Here is a 17,100-nt window from a genome sequence, read left to right on the forward strand (position 1 = left end):
AACAGATATTAATCTCCAGTCTCAGAACGCTGCATACCTCGTTCACAGCTGAGTGCTTGTGTTGGGAAAATGCAAAGCGAGGTAGGGCTGATGGTGACAAACCAAAAAACGATACAAATTTTTATATGAACTACAACAGGCGAGTGATGTAAAATGGACGATTGTTAAATGGACTTTACGACCCAACCAGATAAAAAAAAGATCACTCGCATAATTGCGATCATAATGTCGATGCCCTCTTTGCTTTCACCTCTTTCTTTGTTTTCATAGTATTATAAAAACCAATTTTCCGGATTTTTGAAAGAGACCAAGAAGTAATCCCCAGCCATGAGCAACCACGGACAGAATGTCGCTGGCCACAATGTAAGTGCGTTTTACCTTTCAGACGTTACGTTTGTTACATGATTTTACTCAAAAAGATTTATCTTCACAATGTCATTGTATGGCTGAGCTCTGTGTTGTGAGTTGGGATTTAGAGGTGTGCAAAGTTTATGTTGTGCTTGCAGAATAGGGATACATTGAAAATTTTGAACGTTTTGCGTAATGTGGTATCGGCAAAGTGTGACCACAAACATAATTTTTTTAATTTTCCCCAAAAGTGGATTTTCAAATGTGTGTGTGTGGGTGTGTGGGAGGGGGCTCCAAACAACACAGGTAAATACGTTATTTGGCAAATTTTGCTGAGAAATCAAATATGGAGGAAACTCCCAAAGTTGAAAAATGCAAAAAGTGACATTTTAAGGACTTGCCATTACAGTGTGACAAGGCTTGAGTATTTTTTTAATTTCGGTAATTTTTTATTGAAAAAGATATTTACATGGAGCATAACATATACATGGGAGGGAGAAGAGAAAAAGAAGGGAAAGAAAGGAGAAAAAGCACCGGGGGGGATGAGGGGGGGGGGGGTTAGTGTCCGTTTCACGCTCTTCCTTGTAGTTTGATTCCTCCGTCCCCCCATCTTGCATTGATTGTCACTCTTGATCCCCGGCCCCGATCGTGGTAAGGAAAGATAGGAAGAGTGGAGCAGCGCAGGATTTTGTGGGAGTTTGCAATGTCAGGTGGGCTGAGTCTAGGTGGTACCTGTAGGGTTGGTTGACTGGCTATGTTTCCTACGGGAGTTTATGCGAGGACAGGTAGTTGTCTAGAGACTTCCGCATGTTTGACTGTCTATGTGTCTTGGGTGTGTGTTTCGCCGTTATGATGTCCGATCCTCTCAGGATTGTGATCCAGCTGAACCATGCTCTAGACGTGGCTTTCCCTGTGTCCTTCTAGTTGTTCAGTACTGTTTTGACCGCTGCTGTCAGCAGCAGGTCAATGAGGTCCCTTTCCTCTTTGGCTGTGATTGAAGGGTCCTAAGAAACACCAAGGCTGCCCTCCTAAGTGTAGATAGGCTACTAGGTACTAGCATAAAGAAAACACAGCTAGAGTCCATATGGCACAACCCCAGAATCAAATACGGAGACAAAACACTGGACATGCATTCATGGTACAAGCATGGCATATCGACAAGGCTTGAGTATTAAAAGAACAGCAGAATTTTCTAATAAGCAGTTTAAGATATGTATCTTGGTGATTCTTTACAGAATTTGTTTCAAAAGACAAAACTATACAACCTAAAAATATATTTTTAACAAGTCCCCTATAGCACTATGCATATATATTTCTATGCATGTCACTCTATCCATTATACTACATAGGGTATGGGCCTTCTAAATAACAACGCTTCCGAATGGTCACGTTCCGTATTGGACACCTTCAGCCATTCCTGATTTTTTTCTGCTTAAAGTAGGTCGCATTTTGGGACTAGTAGTTTCACTTTAGCTATAGTAAGAATAGGCTCAAGTTCCTGGCATTCAAGGAGAGGAATGGATAAAAGACTGTGTCTTATATGACAGGGGCCACTTCTCCCAATTGTATATATTGAGAATATGCCCCACAAATTTGTTTCAATTGCAGTTGGACTTCTCGAAATCAATATACTTAGACCTCTCAAAGAAAAACTCTTGGGGATTGCAAAATATCCAAAATGTCACTGTCAGGCTATTTTACAAACTGAGGAAATGTAACAGCATTTGGCTTCAAAACAGCTCAACTGGCTTTTAAGATGGCTTATGTGAAGTATGGATATAAGGCAACACTGATCCATGGGTTTTTAGCAAGTCTTTTACCATATTGTCTCCTTCACGTATGCCATGGTCTCAATATATTTACAACAAGGGGTGGTGAGGGACAGAGTCTCTGAATTAAGCAGAAAGCTCTCACCCAGTCAAGAGATCAGGGCTAGATCCAACACCGTTTTTTAGCTCACTGCACCATCCCAGTTTCAGAACCTGGCTGTATGCAAATTAGTCTGTTCCTGTCCCAGTGCATGATGGGAACAGGGCAAACCAAACTACAAAAGCCAGTTCTTACACTGGGAAGGAAACAAGCTCCCGGGGACCGGTTTCTGGCATTACAGCCGTCTTCGGCCCGGTTTGCTTGAATCCTGATGGTGCAATGAGCAAGGGTCTCACATCTGAGAATACCCTTCCACGCTTAGGGTGGACAAAAATATTTACAACAAGGGGTGGTGAGGGACAGAGTCTCTGAATTAAGCAGAAAGCTCTCACCCAGTCAAGAGATCAGGGCTAAATCCAACACCGTTTTTTAGCTCACTGCACCATCCCAGTTTCAGAACCTGGCTGTATGCAAATTAGTCTGTTCCTGTCCCAGTGCATGATGGGAACAGGGCAAACCAAACTACAAAAGCCAATTCTTACACTGGGAAGGAAACAAGCTCCCGGGGACCGGTTTCTGGCATTACAGCCGTCTTCGGCCCGGTTTGCTTGAATCCTGATGGTGCAATGAGCAAGGGTCTCACATCTGAGAATACCCTTCCACGCTTAGGGTGGACAAAAATATTTACAACAAGGGGTGGTGAGGGACAGAGTCTCTGAATTAAGCAGAAAGCTCTCACCCAGTCAAGAGATCAGGGCTAGATCCAACACCGTTTTTTAGCTCACTGCACCATCCCAGTTTCAGAACCTGGCTGTATGCAAATTAGTCTGTTCCTGTCCCAGTGCATAATGGGAACAGGGCAAACCAAACTACAAAAGCCAATTCTTACACTGGGAAGGAAACAAGTCTCCCACTGTACAGACCTATACAGCTGTTACCACATGCCTGAAACCGGTCCCCGGTAGCTTGTCTCTTTTCTGGTGAAGAATTGGCTTGGTAGTTTAGTCTGCCTTGTTCCCATGATGCACTGGGCCAGGGACAGACTGATTTGCATATAGCCAGGTTCTGAGCTGGGATGGGGCAGTGAGATAAATAACGGTGATGGATCAAGCCCTGATCTTTGGACTGGGTAAGAGTGGTCTGTTTAATTCAGACACTCTGTTCATCACCACCCCCTTTTCTGAATCGTTTTTGGCCACTATAGGTGTGGCAGGGTATACTCAGACATGAGTCCCTTTCTCACTGCTCCATCAGGATTCAAGCAAGCCGGGCCGAAGACGGCTGAAATGCCAGAAACCGGTCCCCGGTAGCTTGTCTCCTTTCTGGTGAAGAATTGGCTTGGTAGTTTAGTCTGCCCTGTTCCCATGATGCACTGGGCCAGGGACAGACTGATTTGCATATAGCCAGGTTCTGAGCTGGGATGGGGCAGTGAGATAAATAACGGTGATGGATCAAGCCCTGATCTTTGGACTGGGTAAGAGTGGTCTGTTTAATTCAGACACTCTGTTCATCACCACCCCCTTTTCTGAATCGTTTTTGGCCACTATAGGTGTGGCAGGGTATACTCAGACATGAGTCCCTTTCTCACTGCTCCATCAGGATTCAAGCAAGCCGGGCCGAAGACGGCTGAAATGCCAGAAACCGGTCCCCGGTAGCTTGTCTCCTTTCTGGTGAAGAATTGGCTTGGTAGTTTAGTCTGCCCTGTTCCCATGATGCACTGGGCCAGGGACAGACTGATTTGCATATAGCCAGGTTCTGAGCTGGGATGGGGCAGTGAGATAAATAACGGTGATGGATCAAGCCCTGATCTTTGGACTGGGTAAGAGTGGTCTGTTTAATTCAGACACTCTGTTCATCACCACCCCCTTTTCTGAATCGTTTTTGGCCACTATGGTGTGGCAGGGTATACTCAGACATGAGTCCCTTTCTCACTGCTCCATCAGGATTCAAGCAAGCCGGGCTGAAGACGGCTGAAATGCCAGAAACCGGTCCCCGGTAGCTTGTCTCCTTTCTGGTGAAGAATTGGCTTGGTAGTTTAGTCTGCCCTGTTCCCATGATGCACTGGGCCAGGGACAGACTGATTTGCATATAGCCAGGTTCTGAGCTGGGATGGGGCAGTGAGATAAATAACGGTGATGGATCAAGCCCTGATCTTTGGACTTGGTAAGAGTGGTCTGTTTAATTCAGACACTCTGTTCATCACCACCCCCTTTTCTGAATCGTTTTTGGCCACTATAGGTGTGGCAGGGTATACTCAGACATGAGTCCCTTTCTCACTGCTCCATCAGGATTCAAGCAAGCCGGGCCGAAGACGGCTGAAATGCCAGAAACCGGTCCCCGGTAGCTTGTCTCCTTTCTGGTGAAGAATTGGCTTGGTAGTTTAGTCTGCCCTGTTCCCATGATGCACTGGGCCAGGGACAGACTGATTTGCATATAGCCAGGTTCTGAGCTGGGATGGGGCAGTGAGATAAATAACGGTGATGGATCAAGCCCTGATCTTTGGACTTGGTAAGAGTGGTCTGTTTAATTCAGACACTCTGTTCATCACCACCCCCTTTTCTGAATCGTTTTTGGCCACTATAGGTGTGGCAGGGTATACTCAGACATGAGTCCCTTTCTCACTGCTCCATCAGGATTCAAGCAAGCCGGGCCGAAGACGGCTGAAATGCCTGAAACCGGTCCCCGGTAGCTTGTCTCCTTTCTGGTGAAGAATTGGCTTGGTAGTTTAGTCTGCCCTGTTCCCATGATGCACTGGGCCAGGGACAGACTGATTTGCATATAGCCAGGTTCTGAGCTGGGATGGGGCAGTGAGATAAATAACGGTGATGGATCAAGCCCTGATCTTTGGACTGGGTAAGAGTGGTCTGTTTAATTCAGACACTCTGTTCATCACCACCCCCTTTTCTGAATCGTTTTTGGCCACTATAGGTGTGGCAGGGTATACTCAGACATGAGTCCCTTTCTCACTGCTCCATCAGGATTCAAGCAAGCCGGGCCGAAGACGGCTGAAATGCCAGAAACCGGTCCCCGGTAGCTTGTCTCCTTTCTGGTGAAGAATTGGCTTGGTAGTTTAGTCTGCCCTGTTCCCATGATGCACTGGGCCAGGGACAGACTGATTTGCATATAGCCAGGTTCTGAGCTGGGATGGGGCAGTGAGATAAATAACGGTGATGGATCAAGCCCTGATTTTTGGACTGGGTAAGAGTGGTCTGTTTAATTCAGACACTCTGTTCATCACCACCCCCTTTTCTGAATCGTTTTTGGCCACTATAGGTGTGGCAGGGTATACTCAGACATGAGTCCCTTTCTCACTGCTCCATCAGGATTCAAGCAAGCCGGGCCGAAGACGGCTGAAATGCCAGAAACCGGTCCCCGGTAGCTTGTCTCCTTTCTGGTGAAGAATTGGCTTGGTAGTTTAGTCTGCCCTGTTCCCATGATGCACTGGGCCAGGGACAGACTGATTTGCATATAGCCAGGTTCTGAGCTGGGATGGGGCAGTGAGATAAATAACGGTGATGGATCAAGCCCTGATCTTTGGACTGGGTAAGAGTGGTCTGTTTAATTCAGACACTCTGTTCATCACCACCCCCTTTTCTGAATAATGGTCTCAATATATGGCCATACTCATAATCTCGAAGACTTAGACCTATAAGGGCATAATTATGAGTGCCCTGGAGGCATCTGTGGAATTTAAGGTAGTCAATAAAATCTGAAATTCGAGGGCTCAAAATGTGTCCGAATATGAAAAAAAGCACCAGGTTGAGTATTTCCCCTTGATGTTGAATAATATGTGCACTTAGTGCTTATAGCACCAGAATCCACGTATCACTAAACACCTGCCTTTTTTACCCCCTGATAAATATCAGAAAGTTTGATCTGCCAAAATTTGATGGAGGTTGTGGATTTTCTTTTACCCAAAACTTAAGAAACATCTCAGTTTATCAGGGTGCTTGTTATCAGGTTCTTAATGGAGACGTGGAGCCTTCTCAGTCCTGGGAACTTTAGAATAGAATAGCATCCCTGCAAATATATCGCTTGAATAGTCTGGGCTGATGTTCGAGAGAAGCTGCCAAGCGCTTCTTCTACACCTAAACGAGGATACCTATGAGTTGTTGCTGTTCTTGTCATCCTCAGTAAACTATGGTTCAACAGTGCCAAGAGACTGCATGAGAGTAATAGTCACACTTAAAAAATAGGTCGAAAAACAAGGATCATTGGACCATAAAAGTCTATATCACCTGTGAGTTATTATTTTAGTCTCCCCACCAGCTCCACTAATGAAGGGATATCTAGGAGACGATGAGGGATTTTAATCTCTAGTTAGGCACCCTGGTCACCCATCTAGTAAGTGCTCCCTGAAATACGGTTAAGCTCACCCTGACCTTTAGGAGTCAGGGTGAACCCAATGATGAAGCATGACACCACTAGGGTGTGTGAGGGTTATTTATAAAAATACATTTTCCTACCCCCTACCAGTCATGTGGAGCTAGTATACCCACAAGGGGTGACCGATCACCCCTCTACACTTTGTCTGGTATGTTAGAGGCAATAACCCCACTCTAACCTTAGTAGGATAGTTTTTCGGTATAATGATTTATCCTGGAAGGACGTAGCCCTCCATTTCCTTCATAGCCGAAGGACCCTCTTAACCATCCAGATCCAACAGGCTTGATCTGTCTGGACCTTTTTGTTCATTGCACTTTTAAAATAGCCATTTAGAAGTACTCAATAATAATCACAGGTGTTTCACTGCAATCACTGGTGGGAATTCTCATGTTCAGCTTCAGGGCTGTGACTCATTTTCACATTATTTAATTATTTTATGTTAGTTTTTTATAGAGCATGAACTTGACCATGAGAGTATCAGAGCGCTATACAAGCTTTACAGAAGTGAACAAAAAAAAAAGGTTTAGAAATACAGAAGTATACAAACGATTGGAGAGGGGCAGAGGTGCTGGACACATGTGGGAATAGAGGTACACGTGTGTACGGCTACAATTACAGTTAATCAGTATAAGACTCCACAGTTTCTTGGTGGAGTGAGTAGGTGATCTGACGAAAAGGGGATAGTCATAGATTAGTCAGGCTCTCTGTGGTGGTTGAAGGCAGAGATTTAGTGAGGAATTTACCCACGAGGAAGGTTTTGGCCTCTTTTTTGAAGCATGCCAGAGAAGGGATTCTTCCGATGGCGGGTGGGAGAGAGTTCCAAATTCTTGGTGCAGCCCCGGAGAAAGCCGGATCGTAGGTTTCTTTTCCCAAAAAGGGGCAGGTTGGAGCAAGAGGTCTCTGGCGGACCGGGAGTTCCTGATTCCTCCAGATACCACTAATTTCTGTGCAAGATAAGCAGGGGAATTTGCATATAGAGCCTTGTGTGTAATGCATGCCAGTTTCTGCTGTATTCTGGCCTCGAGGGGGAGCCAGTTCAAAGCTTTCAGATGTGGAGAGATGTGGTCAAATTTCCTTGTGCCGTTAAGTAGTCTGGCGGCCGCGTTGAGGCAGGCTTTTAAAGTGTCACGGAGATCTTGGGTAAACCCGAGAGGGTGGAACAGACATATTCCAGCCTAGAGATGACTAGTGCTTGGACTGCCATTTTTAGGTCGGAAGCATCGATGAAGGGTTTCAGTTTTCTTCGGTAGCTTAGGTGGAACGTGGCTGATTTAGCCATCAAGTTGATGTGGTCCTGCATGTTCCGGTTGCAGTCGAGGATTATTCTCAGAGATTTGGCCGAGGCCACGATGGTTGGTGGGCAGTATAAGGCTGTGATGGTCTTAATCCACATCTGAATCTCCGGGTTGGCTTTTGTAGGGGATATTAGGAGAAATATGTTTTTCTTTGCGTTGAGTTTGAGTTGGTTAGAGGCGACCAATTGGATGGTTAATTTCAGGGCCTTATTCAGGACGTGCATCTCCTCGAGCAATGACATTTTGATGTATATTTGGGTGTCGTCCACGTACAAATAATGGGAGATGTTAGCGGTGTGAAGTACTTTGGTAAGCCACTCTAAGTAAAGAATAAAGAGGGTGGGGGAAAGGGTTGATCCTTAAGGGGCTCCAACCGTGACCGGGGAGGGAGCTGATAAGTTGTAGTTAATTAGGAACCTCTGTGACCTGCTGTGGAGGAATGACCTAAACCATTCTAAAACAGAGCCATCCAAACTCAACCTAAGTTTAAGGCATTCGAGTAGTCTTCCATGGTTGACCATGTCAAAGGCCGAGGATAGATCTAGGAGGATTAGAAGGCAGGTTTTACCTTGGTCAAGGGCTTGGGGGGCATTGTCCACGATGTGGAGCATGGTAGTTACAGTGCTGTGCCCAGGTCTGAATCCAGATTGGAAGTCATCGAGTAGGTGGAAGTTGTTGATGTATTGACTTAGTTGCTGTTGTACACACTTATTTAACACTTTGGCTAACAGAGGAATATTGGAGATAGGTCTGAAGTTGTTGGGGGAGGCTGGATCCAGCGACGTTTTTTTGAAAATGGGGAGGACTTAGCCGGCTTTCAGAGAGTCAGGAATCGATCCCTGCTGGAGAGAGGCATTGATTATTGCAGTCCAGCTAGGACAATGGATTGGGTGGCAGCAGCAAGTCAGTTGGATGGTAGCTGGTCATTAAAGTGATTGTTCGGGTTTAAGGTATAGAGGATTTTAGAGACAGAGTCTTCATCACAGTACTTAAAGTCGGTCCAGCGTGCTTGATTTTTAGGTGAGGCCGGTGGGGGCAGTGCAGAGAAAGGGGCAGGTCAGGAAGGGGTTGAGAATATGTAGCTGCACTGAGTTCCTTTCCTAAGGCTGTGATTTCATCAGCGAAGAATGAGAAGAAATCCTCAGATGATATTAGAGACATAGGAGTTTCTTTCGGTGTTTTAGCCAGTTTATTTGATTGGTGTTTGACCAGTTCAGAGAGCTTGTGGGGTCTATTCTTGGCATTCCCCAGTTCCGTTCTGAAGTATTCTTTTTTTGAATTGAGGATGTTCTTATTGTAGGCATATCTCGCCTGGCGAAGAAGTTTTAGATGCACAGCAGAGGGGTGCTGTCTCAAAATTCTTTTCAAAATTCCAGAGGGATCTCCTCTCCATGTTGAGGGATCCAGTGAAGCAGGGGTTTCTGTCTTTGATTTGTGTTCTTTTTAGTTTTAGTGGGGCTAGGTCATCCAGATTGTTCGATATGGTTGTTGACCGTGATCATTGAGGTCACTGACCGTTGTTATATGCAAGGGGGGGAGGAGGTCAGATTTACAGCGAGCCTCCAGTTTCCTGTGGTCAAGGTTCTTGGTGTCTCTGACCCAGCATTTGGGAATCACTGGTTGCTGTGCCTTTGTCTTGTGGGTCCCGGGTAAAGGGAAGGCAATGGCTTGGTGGTGAGACCAGTCACCTGGGTTTATGGAGATAAGCTTGACTGAAGATTCCTTAGAGATGATCCAGTCTAGGTGGCCTCTTTTGAGTGAGTTGGCAGTGAGCAGGCTTGAGTCTGGGTTGATTGGTTAGGAGGTCTTTAATGGCGTTGACGTGAGAATCCTTGGGATCGTTCTAATGCAGGTTGAAATCACCAAGGAAAATCTCTTTAGCATTGGAGGAAATCTTAGTTGTGATGATTACCAAGAGGTGATCGGTGAAAGAGTCACTCAAGCCTGGAGAGTTGTAAAAGATGTGCAAGTTGTACAGTTGTATTGAGTTGCTGCAAATGGAGAGGGCAAGGTATTTGCGGGAGTCAGTGGTGAAAATTCATTAAAGAATGTTATGTCTATTAAGGTATTATCTTCTGATGAAGTAGGGGAGAGAGAAGCTAAGATGCTTTCAGCTTCCATTCAATAATCAAGTAATCACAGGAGAATGGATCACTTTTCCTGTTTTTTCCAGGGTCTTGGGTTCTTGCACTCTCACTCATTCACGTAGTGCTCATTATAGCGGTACATCTTGGCTGTCTGTATTCATCTTTTTCATGAACAGTATTATCATTGGGTCTTATCTGTGCTATCCACCACCAGGAGGGAGACCAACTGGTTATTCGCAGTAGTGATCAGGAATGGTGAGAGTGAGAGTGAAGTGAACTTTAAATTGCCTCCATGCCACTGATTAGGATTTATTTTGTCAGGGATGGGGCAAGGTTAAAAAGGGAATGTGGTGCATAAATGTAAGGGCTACTGTTCTATAGCACCTGTATCAAAAGGTAAGTGGTTGAAGTGGTCGAGCAATAACACAGGGATGGTGACCAGCTGTCTATGTTTGTGTTTTGAGTAAAGCAACGTTTTTTTTTAATGCAGCTCATTTCCTTAAAGGAAAATGAGATATGTTTTTAAAAAAAAAAGGAACATTTCAGTTTCATTTTATAAGAGTCGGCAGTGGTCTGCTGTACCAGTGTCTGCTCTTTTAAAACATTTAAGCTGCCAATGACAAAGAAGCCCATCCTGTTTGCGACTGGCTTACAACCTACTTGATGTAGGCAGTGAACTGCAATTGCTTCGCGACCGCATTCCAGTCACAAAACAATTGTACATCTCCCGGTGACTTGCTTTTAGGAAGGGATGCCCTTGGCACACCCCTTATTAATAGGAGCTCGCAAGTCCTATTTTGAGAGTCTGTAACAGGTTACTTACTAGCAAAATAGGGTTCATACATGCTACAACCCTTTTTGGAGGTCACACAGAATCAGAATCTCCATTTGTAAAGCTAAAACCGCTCGTACATGTGGCTCCACATCCTTAAAGAGCACAGAATGGGAATGAACGCCTGAATCAATAAGTGCACTGCTACCCTGAAAAAGGAATGCCCTGTTGCTGACCTAGGAATCTGCATAAACTTTTTTTGATAATGGGCTAACAGCAGTTTTTTCACTGTCCACAGTGCCTAATGTTTTAATAAAATCAAATCAGGGACATTTGTATTGCGCACAAATTACATCCGAGGAGTCTCATGGCGCTTAGCAGACGACTCTGACATGGAAGATAAAAGGTAAGTGGCTAGTTAGCAAAAAGCCAGGTCTTGAAACCTTTTTGAAAGACACTGTGTTGAGGAATGGTGCAAAGATGGAGGGGCATCCTATTCCAGTTGGCAGGAGCGAGAAAGGAAAAAGCACGACCGCCATTTCTGAATGTTTGTATTCTCAAGTGTGTCAGCCGAACCTCATTGCTGGATCTAAGGGATCACTGACATAATATTGACTACAAAAATATAGGCATTTAAAATATCGACTACAAAAATATCCAAATCCTATCTACAAACAGGTAAGTACAAAAATATAGAATCAAAAATATCGTTTAAAAATATGTACTTTGTAAAAATATCGAATTTGTTAAAATTAATGTAAAATTAAAAAAATATTAAAAAGTAAATAACTAAAATATACTTAAAAATACTTAAATAACCTTAAAATTATTAAATAATTAATTTAAGTTATAAAAAAATAATACAATTGTATTTGTTAAAACATATATATATATATTAACATAATATTATTAAAAAATATACAATATTATTACCGTAGCATAGCAAGAGTGTTAGAAATTACTATTCACACTCCAGTTAGTGCAACAGTAGGGAAAGCGTTGGGTAGCGTAGGGGTAAAAATTACTATTCCCACTCCAGTGGGTGCAACAGTAGGGAAAGCGTTGGATAGCGTAGGGGTAATAATTACTATTCCAACTCCAAAGAGTGCAACAGTAGGGAAATCGTTGGATAGCGTAGGGGTAAAAATTACTATTCCCACTCCAAAGAGTGCAACAGTAAGGAAAGCGTTGGATAGCGTAGGGGTTAAAATTACTATTCCCACTCCAAAGAGTGCAACAGTAGGGAAAGCATTGGATAGCGTAGGGGTAAAAATTACTATTCCCACTCCAGTGAGTGCAACAGTAGGGAAAGCGTTGGATAACGTAGATGTAAAAATTACTATTCCTACTCCAGTGGGTGCAACAGTAGGGGCAGCGTTGGATAGCGTAGGGGTAAAAATTACTATTCCCACTCCAGTGAGTGCAACAGTAGGGAAAGCGTTGGATAGCGTAGGGGTAAAAATTACTATTCCCACTTCAAAGAGTGCAACAGTAGGGAAATCGTTGGATAGCGTAGGGGTAAAAATTACTATTCCCACTCCAAAGAGTGCAACAGTAAGGAAAGTGTTGGATAGCGTAGGGGTTAACATTACTATTCCCACTCCAAAGAGTGCAACAGTAGGGAAAGCATTGGATAGCGTAGGGGTAAAAATTACTATTCCAACTCCAGTGAGTGCAACAGTAGGGAAAGCGTTGGATAGCGTAGAGGTAAAAATTACTATTCCCACTCCAGTGGGTGCAACAGTAGGGAAAGTGTTGGATAGCGTAGGGGTAAAAATTACTATTCCCACTCTAGTGACTGCAACAGTAGGGAAAGCGTGGGATAGCATAGGGGTAAAAATTACTATTCCCACTCCAAAGAGTGCAACAGTAGGGAAAGCGTTGGATAGCGTAGGGGTTAAAATTACTATTCCCACTCCAAAGAGTGCAACAGTAGGGAAAGCATTGGATAGCGTAGGGGTTAATATTATAATTCCCACTCCAAAGAGTGCAACAGTAGGGAAAGGGTTGGATAGCGTATGGGTAAAAATTACTATTCCCACTCCAGAGAGTGCAACAGTAGGGAAAGTAAATACTTCATATATTATTTAAAAAAATCTAAATTAATATCTATAAACAATGTAATTAAAAGTAATTACCAATTTAATATAATATAATAATTAATCAATTAAAATTACAAATTAAAATTAATTATTACAATTAGTTACCTATTAATACAAATTAATTACAAATTACCAATTAATTAATTAACAATGAAAAATTAATTAACAATTAATTCAAATTAAATACAATTAAATAAATTGAATTATTTAATTAATTATAAATAAATTACTTCCCACCCTATTCCCCTATAAACCCACAACCCGCTACAGAAAATAAATTAGTAAAATTAACGTAATTAGCAATTAATCATTAAATAAAATTAATTGGCAATTAAAATTTAATTAATTACCCATAAAAAATTAATTTACAATTAATTCTAAATAAATACCAATAATTAATTTTACATATTTAATTAATTATAAATAAACTACTTCCCACCCAATTCCCCTATAAACCCACAACCCGCTACAGAAAATAAATTAGTAAAATTAACATAATTAGCAATTAATCAATTAATTAAAATTAATTGCCAATTAAAATTTAATTAATTACCAAATATAAATAATTAACAATAAATTAAAAATGAATACCAATAAATAAATGTACATATTTAATTAATTATAATTAAAATACTTCCCACCCCATTCCCCTATAAACCCACAACCCGCTACAGAATTAAATTACGCAAAAATTAAAAAAAGCAAATTCATTACTTAAAATAAATTATAACATAAATACACACTTTTCACACATATAATAACATAAAAAAACACTATAAAAAATTTGATATTATTAAAAATTCGATAATTTTAATAACCTATATTATATACTTTGATATTTTAACTTTCTATATTTTTAACATTCGATATTACATTACTTACCTTAAAAACAATATTTTTGATGTCTATATTCTGTCCATTCGATATTTTGTCCATTCTATATTTTAAACTCGATATTATGTCCATTCGATATTTTTTAATCAATATTTTGACTGTTTACCGGATCTAAGATCTCTTTGGGGATTATACCATCTCAGTTTCTTGGACCAGTACTTTGAACCACTTTGTACATGTGTTTATGCACCAGGCATAAGGTTTTAAATAGAATACTCTTTCTTACCGGAAGCCAATGAAGATTTTTCAAACAGACGGTGGCGGAAGATCGTCGTGGGGGGCCTAGTACCAACCGTGCGGCGGCGTAAGGAGAACTTAATAATAATAATAATAATAATAATAAGGGAGCTTATTATAAAGCGCCTGGTTACTCACACCGGTGTGTCCCCGCGCTGTGGTGAGTGAGAAGCCCCACGCCCCCTTTTGTACTTCGAGAACCCCATGCCCCTACTGTGCTACGAGCAGCCACGAAATTATTGAAGGAACAGATGTGTTTTGAGCTTTCTTCTGAACCTGACCTCCGAGGGTTCCAGGCGGAGCTCACATGGGAGTTTATTCCAGCTCCTTGCTTCCAGGAGCCGGAATGATCTGCCACCCATGCAGGTCTTTTTGATTTTAGGGATCACCAACAGGCCAGTTCCCGTAGACCTGAGGGAGCGGACAGGCCTATAGGTAGTGATTAAAGTCTGTAGGGGCCTAGGTCCACTACCCTGAATGATCCGATGACACGTGCATAAGGCCTTAAACACAATTCTCTTCCTGACAGGAAGCCAATGAAGAGCCTCCAAGGCCGCTTTAGAGGCTGCTCTTCTTGGAAGCCTCAAGACCAGCCGGGCGGCTGCATTTTGCAGCACCTGCAAACGGTCAAGGCTCCTAACCGTGGCACCCAAGTACAATAGGTTACCATAGTCTAATCGTGATGTGACAAAGGCGTGCACCAGTTTCCTTCTAGCCTCAATAGGGAGAAGGTCAATGATTTTACGTAGACCTTTTGGGACACCTAAGCACGCCCCACCACACGACTGATCTGCGGTGCAAATGTAAGGTCCGAATCTATCCACACCCCCAAATTCTTAGCCTGTTGACAGGGCATGGGGACTGGTCCTAAGCAAGGTGGCCACCATGCCGAGGACCACACAGACGGGCCTCCCCCCACCACGAGCACCTCTGTCTTGCTACCATTCAACTTCGGGCAGTTGTCATCCATCCCGGAGGCGAGCTCCTGCATGCAAGCTCTGAAGTTGGATGCAGCCAGATCAGATGCCCATGACATAGAGATGACCAGCTGTCTGTCATCGGCGTATGACACAATTCGCATTCCATAACCCTCAAATATACTTGCCCTAGGGGAGACGTAGAGATTAAACAAGGTGGGACTCAGGGCTGAGCCCTGAGGCACACCCTGATCCAATTCCATAGCTCTGGAAAAATTGGTGCCCTGCCTAACCTGGAACCTACGATTCGTCAGAAAAGATTGTAGCCACTTGAACGCTGCACCTGAGACACCGCCCTTATTCAGACACTTTAGCAAGGTGAAATGTGCTACAGTGTCAAAGGTGGCGCTCAGGTCCAATAGGATGAGAGCCATAGTCTGTCCCTCATCCACTCCCTGTCTGATGGTCTCAGTGGCCATAAGTAGAACTGACTCTGTAGAATGGAGCGATCTGAACCCAAACTGCGTAGGGTGGAGCAGATTGGCTTCATCCACATAGGCCATGAGTTGAAGATTAACGGCCTTCTCTGCCACTTTTGCCAAGTAGGGCAACAGCGAAATGGGGCGGAGATTGTACAATTTCTCCAGACTGACGTTAGGCTTCTTCTGAAGTGGGAGTACCACCACCTGCTTCCAGCCATCAGGCATCGTGTGCGTTCTAAATGGCACATCTAAAAGATGCCTAACGTAGGGCTCCAGGATGTCAAGGCTTTCTGCGAGCAATTTATGCGAGGCGGGATCCCTGGGTGACCCTGACATTATGGACCTGCAGATCTTTTGCAGCATCTCGGGTGGAGGGGTGGTAAAATTATCCAGTCTATGAGCTCCCCCCTCATCCCACTTGGGCTCCACAAACTCTACACCCCTTCTTTTAGCTCCCGGAAAGGAGGAGTATATCGTGGCCTCTTTCTCAGAATAGAAGCCAGCGATACGATCGCAAGATTCCTCTGAACTTTCCGTGGGTATTGCAGATGGTTTAAGTGAGGAGATTTCCCTACAGATCTTAAATAATTCCTTAGTGGAATTTTCTGCTTCCCCAATTCTCTCTGCATAATACGTGGCTTTAGCCCACCTGATTAATCCGTTGTAGATTCTCCGTTTATCTTGATATTCAAGTTTGGCCTGATTAAGAAAAGATACCCTCCATTGCCTCTCTAGACGTTTGCACTCAGTCTTAGCTAGGCACAAGTCGTCTTTGAACTATGGGGCTGATTTTAGAGACCTACTCAGTGATTTCTTCAGACGCAACGGGGCATTGCTGTCAAGGGCCTCTCTTATGTGTTTTTCAAGATTACCACGTGCGGTTTCTACATCAATGCCCCCCGGCTGCCCTCCTTTAGTCAGGGCAGCATTGAACTTTGCCCGGGAGAAGCCAGCCCAATTACGGCACAGATGGTTAAGCGAAGGCTGTTCCGGGGCTCTAGGTCCTGAAATTCGCATCACAAAAGGAACAATGAAGTGATCAGACCAGGGAACAGGAATGGGCAGGTTCACTTCTACTTCCCCCCAATTAGCAAACACTGGGTCCAGTAAGTGGCTATCCTTATGGGTCGGGATCTTCGAGTTCAGGTTGAATTGTAGTGCCTGTAATTCCTGGCATAGATCTACAGCCCCTTATTGAGGGAGTTCTCTAAGTGCATAATAAAATCTCCTAATAGGAGGAGCTTATCCCTATGTAGGGCAGATTCCATAATACCTTCTAACAAGCTTGCGACAAATCGAGTATATGGGCCCGGTGGTCTGTAGACCAAGAGTCCCTTTACCGTAATGCGCGGGTTCACCCTAATTGTAAAAGCGCCCGCCTCGCTATCAGCTATAGTTAGAGGTTCCAATTGACAGCTAAGCGGCTGTTTGAAGGCAATGGATATCCCCCCACCTCTGCCTGACATCCTATCCAGCCTAACAATCATGTATCCCAAGGGGAGTGCCTCAATTATGTCTGGATCCGAGTCGGTGTCCAGCCGAGTTTCCGTAAGGAAAAGGAGGTTGAGTTTCTTATCCGTTAGTAGGTCGAAAATATCCAACCTATGCTTGCGCATGGATCTCTAATTCAACAGACCACATGAAAGCCTTGTTGCTTCTCGATTAAATTCATCTGCCACACAGAATACAAATTGACACTCTTTACAACCCA

The 17,100-nt window shown here is 43.6% G+C and overlaps 1 protein-coding gene across 2 annotated transcripts in view; it reads left to right on the top strand.

The window, feature by feature from the left end:
• Positions 1 to 17,100, top strand: part of LOC147685068 (GTPase IMAP family member 4-like) — a 99,222-nt gene that overhangs the window by 324 nt on the left and 81,798 nt on the right. For both annotated transcript variants that reach the window (XM_086940951.1, XM_086940952.1), the window contains exon 2: positions 271 to 363. In XM_086940951.1, the coding sequence (XP_086797077.1) occupies positions 328 to 363 (36 nt within the window). In that variant the 5' untranslated portion in view covers positions 271 to 327. The remainder of the gene's footprint in view (positions 1 to 270; positions 364 to 17,100) is intronic.

Source organism: Lissotriton vulgaris, chromosome 10 (genome assembly GCF_964263255.1).
Source record: "Lissotriton vulgaris chromosome 10, aLisVul1.2, whole genome shotgun sequence".
Taxonomy (NCBI): Eukaryota; Metazoa; Chordata; class Amphibia; order Caudata; family Salamandridae; genus Lissotriton; species Lissotriton vulgaris.